The sequence below is a fragment of the Zalophus californianus genome, chromosome 5 (genome assembly GCF_009762305.2).
Source record: "Zalophus californianus isolate mZalCal1 chromosome 5, mZalCal1.pri.v2, whole genome shotgun sequence".
In the NCBI taxonomy this organism is placed as follows: Eukaryota; Metazoa; Chordata; class Mammalia; order Carnivora; family Otariidae; genus Zalophus; species Zalophus californianus.
The window spans coordinates 136,990,192-137,013,266 of record NC_045599.1 but is presented as its reverse complement, the minus strand read 5'-3'; the positions used below and the strand labels follow the sequence as shown (position 1 = coordinate 137,013,266).

The window sequence follows — 23,075 nt, the reverse complement described above, 5'->3', positions numbered from 1 at the left end:
AGGGAGAGAGAGAATTCCAAGCAGACTCTGTGCTGAGCATGGAGCCCAACATGGGGCTCCTTTTTAAGACTCCAAGATCGTGACCTGAGCTAAAATCAAGAGTGTATGCTTAACTGAGGCACCCCAGCGCCCCTCTATCTAAATTTCAAATTTAGATTTCAAAATGTCACTGGACAAAATAAATATAGTTTTGATCAAAAATATTACCACTATAAAAGAGTTCCTTGGACAATTTTGTTGACACATAAGGAAAGGGAAACTTGGATGTTGGGGACAATTGAGATGCTATCAGATATCATCCTCTCTTCATAGGCTAGCCAAGTAATTTCCTGTTCAGATATTCTTGCCAAAATCCTTTGCTTTGTTTACTATTTTTCCAATCTAGTAAAGTTTGGATCTGTGCACAAAAGCAACTATCAGACAGTTGGTTGTTTTACTTGTCCTCCTAAAATTTATTTTCTTTTTCATTATTGGATATAATATGAAATGATACAATTGGTACCCTATTCTGAATGAAAGGGTCACCGAAATCTATATGTAATAAGCAAAAACAAAAGTTCAGGATTGAAATAATTAACTGAAAGTAGAACCCATGAATTATGCAACTATATAATTCATAAATAATGTTTGTGTTGTGTGATGTTTCCAATTAACTTTTATGGATTCTAAGGAGATCTATGCACAGAGGAAAACACACAATTGGTCAATTCATCATAAGAATAAAGTATAGATAGAGAATCTCCCTTTCTGAAGACTCCAAACTTAGAGGAGTGCCAGTTTTATATATTTATTTGATATGTGATGTGTGTGATGTGTGTGTGTGTGTGTGTGTGTGTGTGTGTGTGTGTGAGCATGTATCAGGGAATATGAATGTTTTGATAATTTTATTTCTCCAACATTTAGTGTAGTGTGTAGCCAGAGTAGATTATCAGTAAATATTTGTTGTATGAATAAATGCATTTTGAAAATAACAAAAATAAAGATGCCAGCTAATTTGATAAAACGTTGAAAAATATAAATATAAAATAATTAAATTGAAATATTATTACATTATTGTAGATTATTTTGAAAATGAACTTGACATCTGGTTAGATAAGTGAGCTCGCATTTTATACAACTATGAAAACAGTCATTTTGCTGATGCAGACTGTAACAATTTAATACGAATCCCAGAACAAAATTATTTTTAAATGCTCTAGTGACATTTATTAAGTAATCATAATGACCAGACCCTGATAGCTTGGAAAAGAGAGAGGGTTACACTAAAGCATGTTTAGACGGCTCATTTTTCACTTCGTGGTAATTTAAAGAAAGAACAATTGGATATATATTAATTATGATGGGGGATGAGTACTTCTAAAAACTACAGACAATTTTTTTCAAAATTCTTTATAATATATAATCTGCCCTTGTCATATAAAAAATATATAAGTATAAATCTCTCCCATGTAGTTTTGTTACTAAATGGTGCAAATTAGATCCACAAATAATAATATTTCTTGAAAGAATGAATGAATGACAATGAAGGCACCCAAGAGAATGTAAACATGTATTATTATTGCTGAGAGTAGATTGAAATTCTTGACAACTTGATTAAAAGGGAAAAGAAAACGAAAGATAAATATGTCAGTTTGTATGAGAACAAGAATTATAAAAAGTATATTGACCTGAAACTTATACTGATTGGAATTTCATCCCTCCAATTCCAGAACACTTCTAGAACATAATGTCTATATATTATGTACTGTGCAAGGCACTGTAGTATTGCATTCCTGAATATTGTGTGAATAGTCCCTTTAGGATATGAGACAAGGGAAGAAGAATTGGTGAGAATATGTAGAACAAACAGAATTAATAGTCACTCCATAAAGTTGGAAGCTTGGATTCCTGCAGAGATCTATATAAGAGGAGGAATGTTGTGTGGCAGTGATTGGAAATGAACTTAGCAGATAATTTTAAAACAACTTCCATATGGAATGGAAAATGAAATAGGCTGGAGATAAGTAAAGGATCATCAAGCTTAGGTATGTCAAGAGGAGACAGAGAAATGATATGGAAAGAGCTTAACCATTGAAGTCAGTCTAACAAATGTCTGTATCAGAGTTCTGAAAATTATTAGCTTTGAGACCATGGAAATTATATAACTTCTCAGTGCCTCAGTGTCCACATTTGGAAAAAAAAATAAAGGTGCAAATGCTATAACTAAAAATTTGATGAAAATGTATTTTCTTTTTCAGTGAACTACCAGGTGAAATATGACATCTGCAGTGCAATAATAAAGAAGTTTACTTTTCTGATGTACTGATTTTCTTTAAGATTAGAATTCTTTCAACAGAATGGTCTACTTCAGAAGTCAGGCATCTCTGATATTGAAAAAAAAACTGACGTGAGAGCAAATATATTTCTTTACATTTATGTAGAAATAGTTATTTGCAAGTTAAACAATTGGGAGATTTTATAACTATTGTTTTTGTTGCTGTTGTTTTAACTTGGTTTTACTTTTCTCCTCAGAATTGTCACTTACAGGCAATGTGACTACAGGTATGATATTTAATTAGGTTGAGAAATTGTATTTGCATTATAAAATGGGACATAATAATTTCAGAGGGATTGTGTGGATGAAATGAAGGCTATGATGACATATAGCTGTGACTGAAACACATTACGTTATCACTAAATGTTTATATGAAAATAAGAATTAGACTAATCTCCAAATAGTTTTCTTAATTGAAGAACTACATGATTGTTTCTACAGAAGGTTTTCCTAAGCTTTGTAGAGTATTCATATTACTTGAATATATATAAGGTATTATTTGTAAAAGAACAAATGATCTGAGCCAAATGTAACATCCTTATAAGAACAGAAGATTTAAGCATATCTGCAATATGTTTTCTGAACGTGACTTTACCCTATCAAGCTAATTTACAGATGCCATAATGAACCAGAATTTTAAGGTAATGATTTCACATTTCTCTCCATTTATGTGTCTACAGCTGGAACATTCATATGCTGGGTACCTAAAGTATTTTTAACATTTTATTTTGCATATGACCTTTTCAGTGTTTCAAGAATTTAAGGGATGTTATAATAAATGCTTAGTATAAACTATAATGAGGAAAGCCTGGACTTTTGCTCTACTCATTCTTTGTGTCCATCAGCTTAATGACTTGTTTTAAAAAAAATATTCTCACATTACCTTCCTAAATGATAATTTGATATGCTATATTGTTGGAATTGAACAAATATGTATATAGCAGTTATAAAACATCAAATCCTATCTTCATTTAATAATGTTGCATTTAAGAAATGATAGATACACCATTTGCAATATTTTGAGTGATGTATATGTATGTAAGTGTACACGCACACACACATAAGCAATCACATTTAAAAATTCATGTGGAAAAATACAAGAATTAAAGATTTCATCTGTTTTTCTTAAGGTCTCATCCATTAAATTTTATTCTAGTTTATTTCAATGAAGCGCAAATTTGGTTCCTTATATTAACTACATATTCTTATATGGAGAAAATTATAGCAACAATATATGAGAGTATATAACAGCATGGGATGAAATTTTTCATGCAACAAATTAAAAACTTTCAAAAAATAGATTGAAAAACACTGAAGGGCATGGGGCAGGATGATCTAAAAAAAAAGGTATGACACTGGACAAATACTTATGAAGGTCTCACACTTGGGATACAATCTTATTAAAACACTGAGATTTAGTCAGAAAATTATAGAACATTCCCCCTCTCCAACACCTTCCATCATATATAATGGTTCCTGTATAAAGTTCTAAATATACTAGTTAAAGATTAGACATTATCATAGAGGATTAAACACACACACACACAAAATGATATTTTTATATACGTGGAAACTACTTTAAAGCCATAAAGACTCTAAGATGAATAAAGTAAAGGGATAGAGACAGATGCTATGATAATACTAATTGAAAGAAAGCTGCAGGAACTATATGAATATTGGACAAAGTCGACTTCAGAACAAGGAAGATTAGCAGAGATAAAGAAGGGAATTTACCAGGCATTGAAAAAAGAGTTAACTCCGCAAGGAAACCTATAATAGTAAATACACATGAGGTAAAAACTGATAGAAATTAAAAGAAAAATAGGAAAAAAATCTATTCTTTATATAAGAGATTTCAACATATTTTTGTCAGTAAATGTGAGATAAAGCAGGAAGAAAATCAGTAAAGATAGACCTAACCTAAACAGTGCTATTAATCAACATTATCCAATTGACATTTATGGAATACTCCATTCAGAGATAATAGAATACACATCACTTCAAGGTGACATGGAATAGCCACCAACATTGACCTCATTCTGGCCTGTACACTTTAATATTAAATTTTTAAAAATCACACGAATGTTCTCAATTCACAACGGAATTAAAGTAAATCAGTAGTAGAAATATAACTGGAAAAATACTCAGATGTTTGGAAGTTAAGTAACACATTAAAGTAGTACATGTATTGAATAAGTTTTAAATTATCTAAAATTAATTAAATTAATTAATTAAAAATATATTGCGAGCTAAATGAAAACAAAAATGATTTTTATCAAAATTGAACAGTTGCAGTGAAAATAGTGTGCAGAGAGAAATATATGACATGTAATACATATATTAGAAAGGGGAAAGATCAAAACTACTAAAGCTTTATCTCAGAGAACTATGGGAAAAATAATTAAGCTTAAAATAAGTGAAAGAAAAGAATTAATGAAATAGGTGAAGGGGATTAAAAGTACACTTATTGGGCGCCTGGGTGGCTCAGTGGTTAAGTGTCTGCCTTCGGCTCAGGTCATGATCCCAGGGTCCTGGGATCAAACCCCACATCGGGCTCCCTGCTCAGCGGGAAGCCTGCTTCTCCCTCCCCCACTCCCCCTGCTTGTGTTCCTGCTCTCACTGTCTCTCTCTGTCAAATAAATAAATAAATCTTTAAAAAATAAAAAGTACACATCATCCTGGGCACTGAGTAATGCATAGAATTGTTGAATCACTATATTATACACCTGAAACTAATATAAAACCATATGTTAATTATACTGGAATTAAAATTAAGACAAAGTTAGAACACAAGTCAATGATTTAAAATAAGAAATAGACAAGTCAATAAAAACAAAGCCTGGTTCTTTGAAAAGATCAAAAGACAACATTCTAACAGGTCTAACCAGGAAAAAAAAAGTGAGAAGACATAAACCAGAAATAAGAGGAGGGGGTTCATCACTATAGATATATAGGTATCAAAATGATAAAATGGAAACACCCCTCCCAACCATGAGGGATACATTCCAAGACTCCCAGTGAATGCCTGAAACTGCAGATGGTACCAAACCCTACAAAAACTGTTTTTTTCCCTATATATGCATACCTATAATAAAGTTTAATTTATAAATTAAGCACACTAAGAGATTAACCACAACAGTAATAAAATAAGAACAATTACAACAATATGCTGCAATAGAAATTATGTGCACATGGTCTTCCTCTCTCTCTCAAAACTGTGCTGTACTCACTTCTCCCTGTGATGGTGTGAGGTGATAAAATGCCTATCTGATGAGATGAAGTAAAATGAATGATGTAAGCTTTGTGGCACTGTGTTGGGCTACTACTGACCTTCTGAGGATATATCTGGAAAAGGCTTATCTGTCTCTGGACTGTAGGTAACTGAAACTGGAAAGTGAAACCAGAGATAAGAGGGAACTACTATACTAGGAAAAACTCTTATGCTCATAAATTTGATAATTTAGATATTATGGACCAACTGAAGAAACAAATTACCCAAACACACAAGGAAAAATAACCTGGATAACCCTATATCTATTAAATTAATTAAATTCATAATTAAGAATCTTCCAACAACAACAACAACAAAAGTATCAGGACCAGATTATATCATTGTAGAATTCTACCAAAGAGTTAAGGAAAAATAATACCAATTGTACCCAATCTTTTTCAGAATATACAAGGAGAAGTAATAATACCGAATTCATTTTATGAGACCAAGATTACCTCAATATCAAAACCAGAAATGTCTTAAAATAAGGAAAAATAGAGACTACTATAGTTTATATATAATTGAATTTTGATATGCTAACATTTGTTTAAGATTTTTGTATTTTTCTCCTATTTCAATGAAGTTTCCAATTTTAATATTAGGATGATGTTTACATACCACAAGCAAGTACGATTCATTCAAGGTTCAAGGCTGTTTCAACATCCAAATTTAATCAATGTAATCCACCATATCAATAAAAAATAATTTTATAAAGAAAATTTAATATAGAAAAACATTGACAAAATCCAAAAGCCATTCATGATTTTTAAAATCTTGGCAACAGAAATAAAAAAATGTTCCCAACTGGATAAAAAATTCTTCAAAAATAATTATATAACGTTACATGATGGTGAGGGACTCTACACACCCCTAAGTTTGGAAACATGGGGAGGATGTCTGCTATCACCATTGTTATTCAACATCATAGTAGAAAGAGAAATAAATAATATATTGATTGGAAAGGAAGAAATAAAAATTCCTTTATTTGAATATGACATGTCTATGTATAAAATCCATATCATCTACAAAAAAACTCCTGAAATAATAAGCAAATATAGCAAGATTACAGAATAAAAGTTCAATTTAAACAGGTCAATTGCTTTCTTATATATCTGCAACAACGAGACTTTTAAATTTTAAAAAATACTACTTATAAAACACAAAAAATATTTAAATATAAACTAATAAATTATGTATGAGAAATGTATGCAGAAAACTGCAAGAACATTATGAAAAAAATCAAAGAACAACTAAATTAAAGGAGAGAAAGTGTGTTTGTGGATTGGAAGACTCATTATTGTTAAATGTTAATTCTTCCATTTTGAACTATAGAGTCTATGCAATTTCTATCAAAATCCCAGCAAGCTAGCTTGGTAGATATAAACAAATTGGCTCTAAAGTTCATATAGAAAGGAAAAAAAAACAAACCCTAGAATAGTCAACATTAAAGAATAAAGTTGAACTACACTCCCAGATTTCAAGACTTACACAGTGATAGTCATCAAATCAGCTTAATTTTGCAAAAAAAGTGTACACAGAGATCAATGGAACTGAATAGAGAGTCCACAAACATACCCACACAAATATAACCATCCAAATTATGATGAAGGTGTAAAGACAATTCATTAGAGAATAGTCTTTTTAACAAGGTGTGCTAGAACAACTGAAAGTCCATATGCTAAAAAATAAAATACACAACACACACAATACAGCATTTATGAAAATTAACTCAAAATGGATTATAGACCTAAAATTAAAATAGAATAATTAAACTTTTTAAAGAAAACATAGGAGAAAACCTAAGTGATCTTGGGCTTGGTGAATACATTGAAATATGACAAAAGCGTGACACATGAAAGAAAAAATTAATTACTTAAACTATATTAAAATTAAAAGTGTTCTGTAAAAGACACTTTAAGCAAGCCACATACTGGGAGAAAATATCTGTAAAGCATATATCTCATAAACGATTTGTATTCAAAATATACAAAATCATTTAAAACCAAAGGATAGGAAAAGAAATAAAAACAATGAAAAATTTGGACCAAAAAAACTGAATAAATACCCTAACAAAAAAGACATATAGTTGGCATGGCCTATAAAGATATAGAGATGCTAAACATACTTTGTCATTAGGAAATGTGAATTTGAAAGAAATGAGATACCACTGTATTGAATTGTTAAAATCTAAACTAATGCCAATGTTAGGAAGAATGAATAGCTGTGAAGCCCTCATTCATTGCTGGAGGAAATGCAAAATGACCCTTTGGAAAACAGGGGCAGTTTCTTTCAAAGGAAAACAGTTTTACCGTGCAATCCAACAATTGAACTCCTGTTTACCCAAGTGATTTGAAAATTTATGTTCATAGAAACACCTGTACACAAATATTTATAGCAGCTTTATTCATAATTGCAAAAGAGTTGAGGTGACCAAAATGTCCCCTGATAGGTATAGATAAACTCTGGTACATCCATACAATGGAATGATATTCAGAGATAAAAGGAAATGAGCTATTATTTATATATACCACACAAAGACATGGATGTGCCTTAATTTTGTATTACTAAGTGAAAAACTCAGTGTGAAAAGGCTATACACTGTATGATTACATTTATATGATAGTTTGGAAAAGGCAAAACTATAAGGACTGTATGCATTGCAGTGGTTTCCAGGAGTCAGGGAGGGAGCTCTTTAAGAATTTTGACGTACAGGGGATTTTTTTTTTTTTTTAATTTGTGAAACTATTTTATATGGGACTGTAATGGTGAATACAAAATGCCATGTATTTGTCAAAATCTATAGAACTTTATGACAAAAAGAGTAAACATTAATGTATGAAAATTTAAAAATATTTTTTAGAAGGTTGGAGGATCCAAAGTTTGAATGAAAACTGTAACAAAATAATCTGCTTAACAAATAGAGAGAACAACTTTACTGAAGGGGATGGGGGTGAAAAGACTAGGAGCAAGTCATTTTGGAAATGGGTAGGGTCTGCAAGACTAAAGGTAAAACAACTCTGATAATGTTGTCTTGCAGGAGAATATGGGTTATCAATTCTGACATACTATACATATGTATTGGAATTGAACATTTAAGTAAATAAATAGCAAAGGTTGGAAAGTAGGTTTTGCAGTGCTGGAATAAGAAGTTACATATAAGTGAGAGGGAGTAGGCTATATAAAGACTACATATGAAAGACATTAAAACAGACAAACTAAGCTTAACTCTACAGATATTGCAGAAAGATGAAAGCAAGTTATCACTGGGTTTTTTCAATTATGAAATGAGTAGTTACTTAAAGAGAGCATGGTAGAAAAAGAAACAAGTATCCAGGTTGTTAAATGTTCAGTTATAAGTGATGGAGGTGGGAGAAAGAAGTATACCATATACCATGGGTAAAGGGTTGGAGTGTGCATATGATAATGGTGTTAAGGTCCTGGCCCCACCATGTGTTAAATGTGTCTAAATAGTCAAGTTACTTTACATATCTAAACTTATTTTACACTCATGTAAAATAAAGATAATAATAACTCCTCAAGTTACTGTGAGCATTAAATGTTTGTAGCATATATTTGTAGAGTATATTTTCGGTGATTAGCAGCACTTTCTGTTAGTGTTATCACATTTTCTTTTTCATTTTCCAAGGGCTTTTATTTATTTTTTTATCACATTTTTAAAAATGTTGACACAGCAGAAGAGGTGAAAGGGTGGACTGATAATTCTCAGATAATTTCCATGACAACTTATTGGAATTTCAGTCATGGCAAATACCATATTCACTGGACAATGGACTGGGAGAGGCATAAGTAAATTGCATTTAGAAATTGGAAATTTAAGTGATAATAAGGGCTAAGATATGCAAGGATGAAAAGAAGGAAAAAAGACATAATTGGATTGAAAATTTTGGAAAAGTTAAGGCTGTACTTAGATCATTAATGTGGATGTTTATAAAGAGGTCCACATTGATATAACTTTAAATACATTGCTTCTTGGTAAGAAATATCAATATTTTCAATTGTATAATATTTTTACTGTATTGTAGGATAGTATTGTGTCTTAAAACCCTGGTTCTTGAGTAAGATATTGATATGAGAATCAACAATGTTCAGGTTCTTTCTTCTTTATAATAAGGAAGTACAATGATATGTTGTAATATGGCCCAGAATATCCAAGAGCTTGTGTTAATTACATTCATCAATGAAATATTACATGTAACAGTGTAAGAGTTGGAGAAAGAGTAGAAAGAACCCCAAAATAGAAGTCAAGATTAGATTTACTTAAACTTCACAATTTAAGAGCTTTGCCACCCATTAGGTTACTAATTTTTGGTTTTGCACAAGTTGTTTGGATACTCTTACCTTCTATTTCTTTAAAGTGAAGTTAAAAAATACAATTAAATTCCTATTAAATTTCTTTTGAGAAATTTAGTGAATATGGCTGTTAGGAAAATCCATTATACTAAGAAATATAAGGGACTTGAATAAAGGAGTTAAATGAAAATCTAAACTTACTACAAATTGGAATTATCAACCATCTAATTACATATATATATATTTGTGTGTATATGTGTATGTATATGTGCATGTGTACATATATAAACTAAATTCATCTGCCTTATAATAATGGATACAAGAAAAAATTACCAGTTTTCTTTTCAAATTTTGGGTCATTATGATTGATTACATTTATATATGTAAGTTCCTTTCATGCTGATACAAAGTTATAATGATTACGTAACTTAATGATAAGGGAATATATATATTTATAAATAATATGCATATATTATTTCTCTATAGAGATGCAAATATCGTTTCTCTATAGAAAAATATTTCTAAATTATACATATGTGCATGTGTATTTATTTGTGTGTGTTTGTATGTCTGCATCCCCACAACAAAAGAGAAATGGCATATTGCCTATTAGCAGGCCAGGATTTTGGGTAAACTATTGGAAGACTAATGGAATGGTGATGAATGAAACTAGGTATAAAATTGCAGACCAGAGAACCAGCGTTGCAGCACAGTAGAGAACTTGTCTTCTCATCATAGTCCTGGAATGTGTTAGGACTAGGACATATCAAATATGGCAGAGAACTAGAATGAGACATGAATCAAAATAGAATTAACTAAAAGGAATGTCTATATCTCTCTTTCCCCTACTCTATTTGATACAACCATTACGGAGGGGAAAAATGTTATTTAAAAGGGCTAAAATTAACATTATCAGAGGGAGTAAAGAAACAAACTATCTAAAAACAAGAGCAGAGTAACAGGAAGGTGACAGAACCGGACAACACAACATGACTAAGATCCTGAAATCAGAAAAAAATATCACTGGAAAGTTTATCAATAGAACAGGAAGACAAAAAAAAACCCCAAAAGAACTGGAAGACAGAGATGAAAAGGTAATCATGAAAACAAGATAAAATATAAGATAGTGACAGTTAAAAGATAATGTGATTAATTCTTAAACCCAGGACATCAAACCAATTATTAAAAATCCCACAAAGAGTGAACAGGAAAATACAGGGTTGGAACCCATCAGAGAATAAATACAAAAAATCTCCCAGAACTGAAGAGTTTGAGGCTCCATCTTGAAAGGACACCCTGGGTGTATAGTCCTAAGAATGATAAAAGACTCATCTTGATACATTAGTGTGAAATTTCATAACACAAAAGATAAGAAAAAGTCTGAATATCATCATGAAAAAATTCATATCACATAAAAGGAAGGAGTGATACATTCATCCCTTTATTTCATCAGCTGGGTTGGATGCCAGAGTATGATAGAAAACACCTCCAAAAAAAAAAAAAAAAATCCAAACGAGAATTGTGTAGCCAGCTAAACTATGAATTAGGGGAGGAGGAAGAGAAGTTTTCAAACATGGGGTTGTAAAATTATCTCCTTCCCACTCCTTTTTTTCTTAGGAAGCAGGTTGATGTTGTTACTGACATCTTAGTAACTCTTTTCACACCTAGTCATAGTTTGGGGCCCACTTCAAATATGCCTGCCTTTTTATACCTGCTTTTAAAAATTCCCATTTTAATACATTAGTCACTAAACCTTTTCAAGGATTTGTATAATATCCTCCTCTTAAAGACAAGGAATGACAGACACACCCTTCTAATCTTTTCTTCCCATCACTTGTTTTTCCTCTTTGGCTCAGGATCTTTCTCTTTCTATGCATTCTACAATTGTTTTGCTGAAGAATTTTGACAATTATGACTTAAGAAATATTTGCCTGTTCTCCATATGTGGTACCTGGTGAGCCAATGCATAATTAGTCAAATCCATAGTTCAAAGATTTTTAATTTTATCTTGAAGATCTCTATGATTCTCATAATTTTATGTAATCAATATGCAAATGATTTAATAGACTTCATGTAATTGTAGCTAGAACTTAAGCATCAAGATATTACAGAAGAAACTTAGATAACACCAAGGGCAACAAATTAATTTTCCAAAGAGAATAGACCATGGAGGCAAAGGTGCTTGCCCCATAGTACATTTCCAATTAATGACAGAATTTGCTACAAAAGCAATTTTAAATTATTTTTAGTATATTACACTGTTTCACTCTTATGTATTGATCTAATACTTTTTTGAGCACAAACGTTGCATTTAATATATTTATATATATTACATCCATATGTTACATATAATATGTACATATATATTTCTGCAAAGGTAAATCTGTAACATAATTAAGAAGTGTTGTATGATTGTTATTAATAACCAAAATTCCCCATGTAAATTCTAAGCCTTTTTAAATATTGTTTAATTCCTGAATGAAGGCCAGGGACTGTTTATTAAAAATTTTAAAAAAATTAAAATGATTTAAAAATTTAAAAAATTGAAAAAGATTTTGTAAGTTTCAAATAGTCTAAAAGATAACCCATAATAATTCCAATTTATGAGCACTGAAAGACCTCTTTTCACCATATCACTCTTCTGATTTCCTACTGTCCCTGAAACTATTTCCATTTGAAGTTATTTCTTTTCACATTTCTTTGTTTGTTTGTTGTAAATCATATACATATACATATACATATACATATACATATATATATGTATATATTTTAATTTGCTGTTAATATCTGTGTGGCTGTTAGGGGCTGAATTGGGTCCCCCTAAAATTGATATTTTGAAGTCCTAATCACCAGTACCTCATAATATGCCTGTGTTTAAAGATAGGGCATTCAAGAGTTAATTAAGTTTAAAAGAGGTCATGTGAGTGGGCTCAGTATGACTGGTGCCTTTAGAAAAAGAGGAATTAGCACAGAGGGAAGACCATATGAAGACACAGAAAGTGGCCAAGCCAAGGAGAAAGAAAATTTACAAGCCAAGGGGAGAGGCCTTTAGAAGAAACCAACTCTTTTGACACCTTGATCTTGGACTTCTAGCTTCCAGAACCACAAGGGAAATAAATTTCTGTTGTTTAAGCCACCCAGTCTGTGGTATTTTGTCATGGCAGCTTTAACAACCTACTGCAGTGGTGTAGCAAAAATAAAAGATAGAAGTACAGAACAAAAGCTTATTAGTTTGGTAAAAGCAAGACTCACCAATTTCACCTTTTTGCTTAGCATCTCAGTCATGGGGTTTGCAATGACCTGCCCTTCCCAAGTTTTCTTTGTACCATCATCGCTTCCTATATATGACTACATGCAGAGCAGTTAGAGCAAGATACAAAATGCAGTAGCTCCTGAGAAGAATCATGTTGTCAGCTGGAAGTGATCTTGCATATTAACCTTCTTCAAGGGGTCATACATCACTGCATAATAAATCGTGTTGCTAGGACAAACCCAGAAGTTGCCTTCACTTTTTCTTCCAGTATGGTTATAACATTGCCAGGTTTTTAAAAATTACATAAATATTTCCCAAAGCATATCATGCTGCGAATTATTACACTACATGAATATTCTAATGTGGTTCCCAGAGATGAGACACAAGCAAAATCTGGGTGCTGAGAGGAAGAAGGTCAGTAATTATTCCTGTTTGGGGAAACAAGGAAAGTGTGCAACTCTGTGGCACCAAAACAGGGATGTGAACTGCAAATGCAAACAGCCAAATTGCCACCTCATAATTATCACTTACATATATTTGAAGTAAGCCTTAAGAATGAATAGGACTGACTATAATTTGCCTATACTATCCATATTTCTACCCATTTTTCCCATGTGTGAATTCTTTTGCAATTTTGCAAATATAAATATATTCATAAATATTTCATAAATACAGCTAGGTATTGACCACATTTTCAGGATGGATCTTTTAAGCAACCTTTATTTTTTCCTATAGATAGTCTCAATAGTTCAGTAGTCACTTGTATAATTATATTATTAAGAAAATATATTATCACTTCATAGTTATCTGTTTTGTTAAGTGCATTTCTAGATAGTGTACAGTTCACTGGAGAGTAAAGTATATGAGTGTAGTTTACTTGTAGGCTTACAAAATGTAACAGTTCTCAGAAATCTGCATCAAATTAAAAAGTAAGATTTATTTACAGAGCACAGGAGTTGTATGGAATCATTTATAGTGGAATTATTGTAGATGATCGCATGAACAGCAACTGTGAGATCTAATATAATAATAATGTTTACGAAGTTGAAGTCCATGTTAATTCAATAAATAAATCAACTGCCGGATTTTGCATTTGTGTTTATTTTAGTAATTTAGTAACTGGTTTGATTTTTCTGAAATCCCTGATTTTTCATTTGTTTAGTAATATATAATAAATATTTTTAGACATGTTATAAATCCATCCTGTATTATTTGATATGCATTTTATTATCTTAGTTGACAAAAAAAATCACTAGTTTATAAGAAACTCTGAGAAGCTATGTAATGAATTTCTCTTCCCGTGTTTAAATTAATGGCACTTTTTCCTTAAAAAATTTCATAGAAACACAACTTAAAAATTTTATCTGTGAATGAAAACTTTCATAATCTGGTGATTTGTCAAAACCAACTTTCCACACACCAGCACAGTATGAAGACAAAACCAATATTTATTTCAATGTGGAGTTTCAGCCCTGAGGCCTCTCTTTATCAAGAGGGAATTTTTTCTTAATTTCCTTTTTTTAAATTTTTTTTTGGAAAAAAAGGAACATTTTCCTGAACACCTTTCATGTGAACTAATGTTAAGGTCAAACATTGCTTTTAAAATTCAGGACTTACATAATGAATTTCATATTATCACATTTATTTCAATTTTCTGAAAGGGTAGGAAAAACAAACGTGTTTTGGCATACGGTTTAAAAAAAAAAAACTTTGAATTATTAGAAGATGGAGTTCAGAAAGTATTCTTCTCTTTTCCTCAAAAGGAATTAGAAGTCAGCATGTTGCTATTGTTCCTTGACTTAAAGACAATGTCTTTGTTTTCTGTCCTCTGCGTCTCTGGCTCCTGCAATGCCATCACAGCGGAGTGCATTATACACCATTTTAAATGATAAGAGTTTCAAGAGGCACTTTAGTGGAATTAAGAAAAATCTAACACTCTTCCACCGTGATGCCACATAGCTATCTTCGTTCTATGTTGTCATGTCAGTAAATTGTATTTAATAGGCCTGAGCTTGTCTCAGTGTGTTTCCAAAATAACAAAACAAAACCAAGCAAGTACACATAATAGGATTTATCTTGCGTCGGCAGAATAAAACAAAACTGACAATCTGATAAATATGGCAACTTGCTAGAAACCAGATAATCAAAGGATTGTGTCCTATAAAGCCTGGTGTGTGTGTGTGTGTGTGTGTGTGTGTGTGTGTGTGTGTGTGTGTGTGTGTGTGTGTGTGTGTGTCTGTGATTTCTATTTGTGTTTCTTTTTTCTTAAATGTCTCATTTTGGTTGTGTTTTATCCTTCGCTTCCACCCTAAGTGACTTTATCAGGGTTATAACTCTCTTCTTCACCAAACATATCTGCCAAGACTTTAAAGCGGGGTCCCCAGTCTGTCAGATAGTCGTAGTCCTGGTCTGCTTCTGTGGTGAGAGAGTCTATAGAGCTAAGGGAGTCTGCTACTGATCCATTTCCTTCATACGCATATGTTGCCAATGAATCATATGGTGGGGCAGTTGGGTCCACATCATTCTCCTGTAGCCTTTGATTAATGAAATCCCGTATGTCTGTGTTATCTTCCACTGGTGGTCTCTGACGAGGTAAACAGAGAGAGTCTGGTTTTATATCCCTGCGGATTTTGTTATCTTCAATCACTTTTGGATTTCTCAGAGCACCAATGTCGAAAGCCTGGGTGTCCTCCTCGCCACCCCCTTCATCATCGTAATGGATAACGTTGTCTCTGATGTCTTCTTTAGAGGTCATTAGAGTGTCTTTCTTCTTCTGCCTTCGCAGAGCTACGTACAGCACAACTATGGCTGGAACAAGACAACAATTGCAAGTTGAGAAGGTGTAGTTCACATCTCCATAAAATTGATCAGGGCTTGCCAACACATTATTTTCAAAGTAAACATATTATACAATAAGTATCATATCTATGTTTACGCAATTTCATTTTGAAATTGTAGCTAACAAATCTTAGCAAAATTATTCACAAAATCAAGCAATTACAGTCTTATATTTAATTTATATTATATCTTAATATTATGGTATCAGTTAAAAAGTGTGTGTTACAAATTTTTTCAAAAGAATGGTTGTTCTAAGCATATAGAGAGTGTATAGTGTTTGTATAATAAAACTTGAATATTATAGCCCATAAATAACATATTATTCATAGTTAGATTTCCCAGTTGCAACACTTACATTTCTAATGAAATAAATCCAAATCTTCATGTGACAATAACTTTTAAAAGCAATACATTTTAAAAAGAGAAGGAAGAAAAGAAAGAAGGAAAGGAGAAAGGAAGGAAAGAAGAGTATAGAATATAAGGGCCTTAGTTTTATATATCATGTCAACCAAGACCTCTAGTTATTTCAATTCTGTGTCCTGCCATGTTGAGATATTTTCCAAAACAAATGCTAGTGTTCAGTTTACGTTCATGAAGCATGATAAAATTTTGAAATAATTTATATACTCTCATAATGTAAATCTATTTTTGTTCCTAGTTGATGCACAGCCATCCGTTAAATTGAAAGCATTTATTTCGGGGCGCCTGGGTGGTTCAGTTAGTTAAGTGTCTACCTTCAGCTCAGGGCATGATCTGGGGGTCCTGAGATTGAGCCCGTGTCAGGGTCCCTGCATAGCAAGGAGCCTACGTCTCTCTCCCCCTCTGCTCCTCCCCCTCGCTCAAGCGTGAGTCCTTGCATGTGAGTGCTTGCGTGTTCTCTCGCTATCTCTATCTCAAATAAATAAATAAAATCTTAAAAAAAAAAAAAGGAAAGGGTTTATTTCCTCTAGAAGTGAATGGGCACAGATTCAAATGATGAAGTCAGTGCTCAGTTTTGCTCCTCATAAAAACCCCTCTCCTCCACAGAGGTGGTAACAGGTTGAAAGACAAAGTGTGTTTGATTTACTACAGCAGGGTCTGGAAAACTCTCGTCATACGATTAGAAATTTGAGAAGATTGAGTTGATGATGAAAGCTCATTTACTCCCTCTTCCTCCAAAATTAAAGTTTAACCAACTGGAAGGAGGGAGGAGATATAGGTAGAGCTTCTGTACAATAGTCCTTGAAGAAATGTTTAGCCCTCTGCACTCCTCCCAGCATTTAGAAATCCAAACACTAAAATGACTGTTGCTCATCCAGAGAGTGAGGGAGAAACTGGAAGCCTATAAAGATGCCTTGCATGTAAAATGGCTTTGGAGATGCTATGACTGAGAAGGCACTTCTAGCTGATGTGCCTGAGGACCCCCTACAAAATACCTAGACCCCACAAGATGCTCTTGATTTCCCTCATCCCAGGAAAGCTATGGAAATGGCTAAGAATAAATGGAAAGATCTGAAGGAGTCTGAGATTGGTTAAGGAAGTCCAGGAATAGTTGGGGTTTAAGTACACCCCATGGCAGGACTAATACTGCCACCATCCCCTGCTGTATCCTAGAAGGTTCACATGCTAGAATTGTGCAAGCACACTGTGGACCCTCAGTGACCATCTGGAGGATTGACTGACAGATGATGGCACATGCTGCTGCTGACCTGAGCCAGATTACTCGCTACAGTGTAAAAGGGCCAAAGAGGCCAGAGGTGAGCATCCAGAACATGCCAAGTCATGCTAGGTTGATGTGATCTGGGACTCAGGTAGCTCCTAGACAAGAGAGAAGCATTAAAAAGTGACACTGGATTTGAGGTTAAACACCTAATTGCTGGTGTTCAATTTCAGATGTGAGAATATTATTCTGAATCCTCCCTTTTAAGGTTCATATCATCAGCACATATGCCAGAGATAACTTATAAATTATAAAGATAGAAAGGAAACTTTTTTTCTGGATACCAAAGTTACTTATTTGGAATTAATACCTATACCATTAAAATTGCACTAGAACTTCAATCTCCAAACTAACATGAGTTTCTGACTTGGAGAATGTTCTCCATAAACTATGATATAAGGCCTTACTTGATGCTTTACATTCTAGTTTTTTGTTGTTGTTGTTGTTATTTTCTATCTTAAGATAAAGATATGTATCTACATTTGTGAAGCATATATAAACAGATTCCACAATGCCCAATTGTAATCTGTTGCCATTTGAATTTAAAGAAATGACTGGCAAAACAGAAAAGCTCTCTCTGCTTTTGTGAATCTGCCAGTAAATTAATAAGTGAAGGGAGCCAGCTGAACAGAATTGATGGAAGAACGAAACCCCTAAAGTAGATTTATATTAATTCTTACAGAGATGTTACAGAATGTATTACCTCTGTCCTTTTTCCTTGGCAGTGCTTCTAGATATTTCAGTGTGTTGTGTTCTAGGGGGAATGGTTAGAATTTTGATGTGAGATGTGAGAACTGGAATAAGAACTGCTTTCGGCTGGCAGTTTAAACAAAAAAAAAAAAGAAAATTTGGGGGTGCTTTCACTTTCTCTCACTCCTTTCCCGTTCTTTCTCTTTTCTTTCTTTATTGAACTGGCATTTGAAAGCTACTGATCATCTAGTATATTTTTAAAGATTTATATAACATCTTATTAGGTAACAACGATTACTGGAATGTAAAATTAATTTTTAAAAAAACACTTAAAAAAAACACTGCTGTAAATGGGATATTTGTTAGAGAAAATTTCACTGTGGCAAGTGCAACAAACTGTTATTAGTTAAAATCCCCAAGGGGTTGAACATAGTTTTGTGTTCTGATGCTATTTATTTATTCCAAATGGTATATAGACATGAGATAGTAAATAGAAATTTAACATTAATAAAAATATCATTCAATATAGATAATTTCCCTTCTATCCAGATGTGACATCTCAATAAAGAAAAATCTGATTTACATGGTAAAGTGTGAAGAGAGAGGCACAGAGGAGAGAGATGGAGAGAGAGAGAGAGAGAGGGAATATGTGATTAATATTGAAACCAACCTAAGAGTATAATGATGCACAGTAGGATTGCAATCAAAGCCCCAGTGCTGAGTCCCACAGGTAGAAAAATTGCTTCCACATTACAAGACAGGATGGTACCGTCAGAGTCACATCTACAAACACGAATAGTCATAGTGTTGGTGCTGCTCTGCACGGGATAGCTGCTGTCCTCTATTACAACAGGAAGGAAGTAAATCTCTTGCTGCCGGCGCCTGTATCCATTTCTTCGGGTTTCAATTCCAGCTGTGTTGTCTACAAAACACGACATTTGCGATAAGAGGGTTACTAAAAGCTTTGTTTCAAATCTGAAAGTTGGTATCGGTTAAACAGTAGGAAGCTCTTCTTGCATCAGCAAAAATGCATCCAAATTTTAATTCTTTCTTTTATTATGATGCAAGCTGCCAAATGGAATCAAAATAATCCTTAAGAAAAGAAGAAACGTTAATCTTGTCTGGTGTAAGTATTAAATTTTCAATTCAGAAAGAATATAAAACTGTTTATAAGACTAGAAGTATTTTGTGTTGACCCATTTGTGTGTGTCTGTTGATGCTTTTTTTTCTAACATTGAAATCTCACTGAGAAAAAAAATACATCTGTGGGTGTTTTCTTACATGATGGAAGAGCAGAGATTACAAAGCATGAGTCTGTAAAATATCTCACCTATGAACTTGTTCTTTAAAAGACAACAAATATCAATTTAGCATTTGATTTTTATTTTTCCCAGATCAGTATCTACAATATAGATCTGGTAAAAATATATATATGTATATTTTATACATATATATTTACATATGCATATATGTATATATATATATATCATTCACTTTTATACATGTATATGTATATATAATATCTTTTACTTTTGTACATTAGTTAGTATAAGAAAAATGGAAAATAAAGTGGGTTAAAAACATCAAGATTCATTAAAAATTTTAGACATAATAAATTATAATAATCACTATTTTAATATAAGTACAAAAATAATTCATTTTAGTTCTGACAAAATCAACATAGCAATATCTACTTAGAATGATCCAAAGCAATAAATATTTTAAATTTTATATAAATGCAATTAATACTCCTATTGAAAGTATTATTTTGCATGCATTTGTTCTTTACTTCTTTTATTTCTACACATATAAGTGGGAATTTGGTTTTATTCATAACACCATTTCATTGTTTGTGTCTATTAAAGTAACTCCTAGAAATATTTTGCTATTTTAAAAAACATATTAATATTTAATTTATTATAGCCATATATGATATCCACTTTGGAATCATGGAAACTAATTTTAAAAATATATATTCCTCATTAAAATACAGGTATTTCAGAAAAAATGTTACTATCTCAGTAATATTCCATTCATCTCTTTGTATATTCTAGATTCAGCAACTAAAAATTAGGCAGCTTCTCTAGACTCATTTCAATAGAAGGACAAAGTTGAGAAAACTTTACTTGATACACTGTTGTACATAGGGAGATGACTTTGTTATTACATAGAAGAAATTTTTCAAATTGAAAACAAAACATCAAGATGCCAAATGTCGATTATAATATTCCCAATGAGACTTAGTAATGCCGGGTGCTTATGATGACAGTAGGAATAAAAAATGGGGGCTAATTGAATTCACACTGAAATCCTCAGCAGCTGACTGAATACTTGAGTCTGAGGAAAAGGAACAGTCAGGATTGAAATAAAAATAGGGGTTGGAGAAGCTGATATATTTGCACTTGAGGAGTCATGGATTCAATGTTCCTGAACGTATCATATCAAAAGGCCTCCTATTCTTTTATGTTTACAGTAGCGCCCTCCCCCCCATCCACGGTTTTACTTTCTCTGATTTCAGTTGCCCCAAGTCAACCTTGGCCTGGAAGCAGATGATCCGCTTTCTGATGTACGGTCCAAAGGTGATTTCATTTCATCACTTAAGCATTTTATCATTTTACATCATCATAAGAAGAAGGGTGAGTACAATACAAAATAGTTTAAGAAAGAGATCATATTTACATAACTTTTATGAGAGCATATTGTTACAATTGTTCTATTTTACTATTATTGCTTGTAATTACTTACTATGCCTAACTTATAAATTAAACTTTTTCATAGGGTATGTGTGTATAGTAAAAGATTCTATCTATCTATTTATATATATATATATATATATACATATATATATATATATATATATATAGTATATATACAGGGTTCAGTACTATCCATGGTTTGGTTACAGGCATCCAATGGGTGTCTAGGACCATATTTCCCAAAGAAAAGGGGGGATTACTGTATTTTCAATATATTCTTATTATTGATATATGGCCACAAAAAATTCATTGTGCTGTTCATGGTGGAAGAAAAAGATATTAAACCTCATGTCCACTCTTAAAATAGTTTCTACTGAAGAACAGGTAAAGCTAATATATATCATACAAACTATAAATATATATGCACACAATGGAATATTATTAGGCTATAAGAAAGAAGGAAATATTGCCATTTATGATAACATGGATTAACCTGGAGAGCATTATGCTAAGTGATATAAGCCAGGCAAAGAGAAATGCTGTACATGGTAACATTTATATGTGGAATCTAAAAAAGATTAAAAAAAAAGGAACTTCTAAAAACAGTAGAAATGCAGTTGTCAGGGGCCGGGTATGGAGAAAATGGGGAAAGATTGGTAAAAAGATACAAATTCTTAATAAGATGAAAAAAGCCTGAGGATCTAATGCATAACATGGTGACTCTTGCTGATCAAAATTTGCTAAGTGAGTAGAACTTAAATCCCCAGGGGGAAAATTTTTTTTCAAAAGGTAAATATGTGAAGTGAAAAAAGATTTTTATTCAGTTTTTAAAAACTTATACTTACACTTAAAATATAACTTAAGATAAAAGAGAGAATATAGTAAATGGCATATGAATAGCAAACTGTATTCAAACTGTGAGAAAACACTATGCTATGAGGCAAAATGATCTGATTCATATTACCATGATTAATCAGATACAGTTTCTCCAGCAAAGATACAATGGAAAACAGTCAAATTATGTTCCTGAATGATGTGACCACCGACCTTGTTGCCCAAGCCAGGGATCTGGAAATCTGATTAGTCTTCTTCTCCATTGTATTTACACATGGAATCTAGGCAATCTAGCATCAAGCCCTATGGATTCTATCTCTATCCACATGTCTCCATTAGCCATTACCTTAATTTAATTCTCTCTCACCCACTCTTGCAATAGCATCAGAAGTAATCCTATATCCTCCTATTATCTTTTCCACACTACAACCAAACTGATCTTCCCAATGCAAATCTGAACATATTATGCTCTTGTAAACCTTTCAAAGACTTCTGAAGACTTTGGATTTAAGTTATAATCCTTTCAAATGGCTTGTAGTTAGGGTGACCACATAGTCTGATTTGTCTTGTAGTCCTATTTTATGTGAACTGTTCTAATAAAATTACTAATATTGTCCAATTCTAATCTCCAAAGTGTTCTAATTTTCATAACAAAATATGTGGTCTCTCTAATTATAAGGCTCTTCATATTTGGGACCCTGTTGCATTTACTGCCATCCCTAGCATTACATTATCAGATGGAGCAAATCCTGCTGAATTTCTTTCTGTGACAAAATGTCTGCTTTCTTTCCTCTAAATATTGCAGAAAAGTAAATTTACTCAGACATCCTTTGACTTCTGTCCATCATCATCACCATCATCATTATCTCATCACAATTGGTTCATTTGTTCTATAAGCATAGAATTTAGTAAGAAATTAGCTTTTTAGTATCCAATATTATGAACTCTGGTGATTCTAATCCCAATTTCATAACTATGGAAACTTAGAAGGGATAAAATATCCACAAGTCACAGAACTAATAATTTCAGAACAACTGACCAGTACTTACCTTTAATATTTGTAATCTAGTGTCCATTGTATTTTTGTAGTGAGTATAACAGTAGCAGATGTGATAGTATTATTAGCAATAACAGTGGTGGTGATGGTAGTTAAATTTGGTGGTAGATAC

The 23,075-nt window shown here is 32.4% G+C and overlaps 1 protein-coding gene across 3 annotated transcripts in view; it reads right to left on the bottom strand.

The window, feature by feature from the left end:
• Nucleotides 1-13,867: 13,867 nt before the first annotated feature.
• CDH12 (cadherin 12) overlaps nucleotides 13,868-23,075 on the bottom strand; it is a 1,005,284-nt gene continuing 996,076 nt past the window's right edge. For all 3 annotated transcript variants that reach the window (XM_027605549.2, XM_027605548.2, XM_027605550.2), the window contains 2 exons: nucleotides 19,047-19,298; nucleotides 13,868-15,957 (listed from right to left, as the gene is read on the bottom strand). In XM_027605549.2, the coding sequence (XP_027461350.1) occupies nucleotides 15,458-15,957; nucleotides 19,047-19,298 (752 nt within the window). In that variant the 3' untranslated portion in view covers nucleotides 13,868-15,457. The remainder of the gene's footprint in view (nucleotides 15,958-19,046; nucleotides 19,299-23,075) is intronic.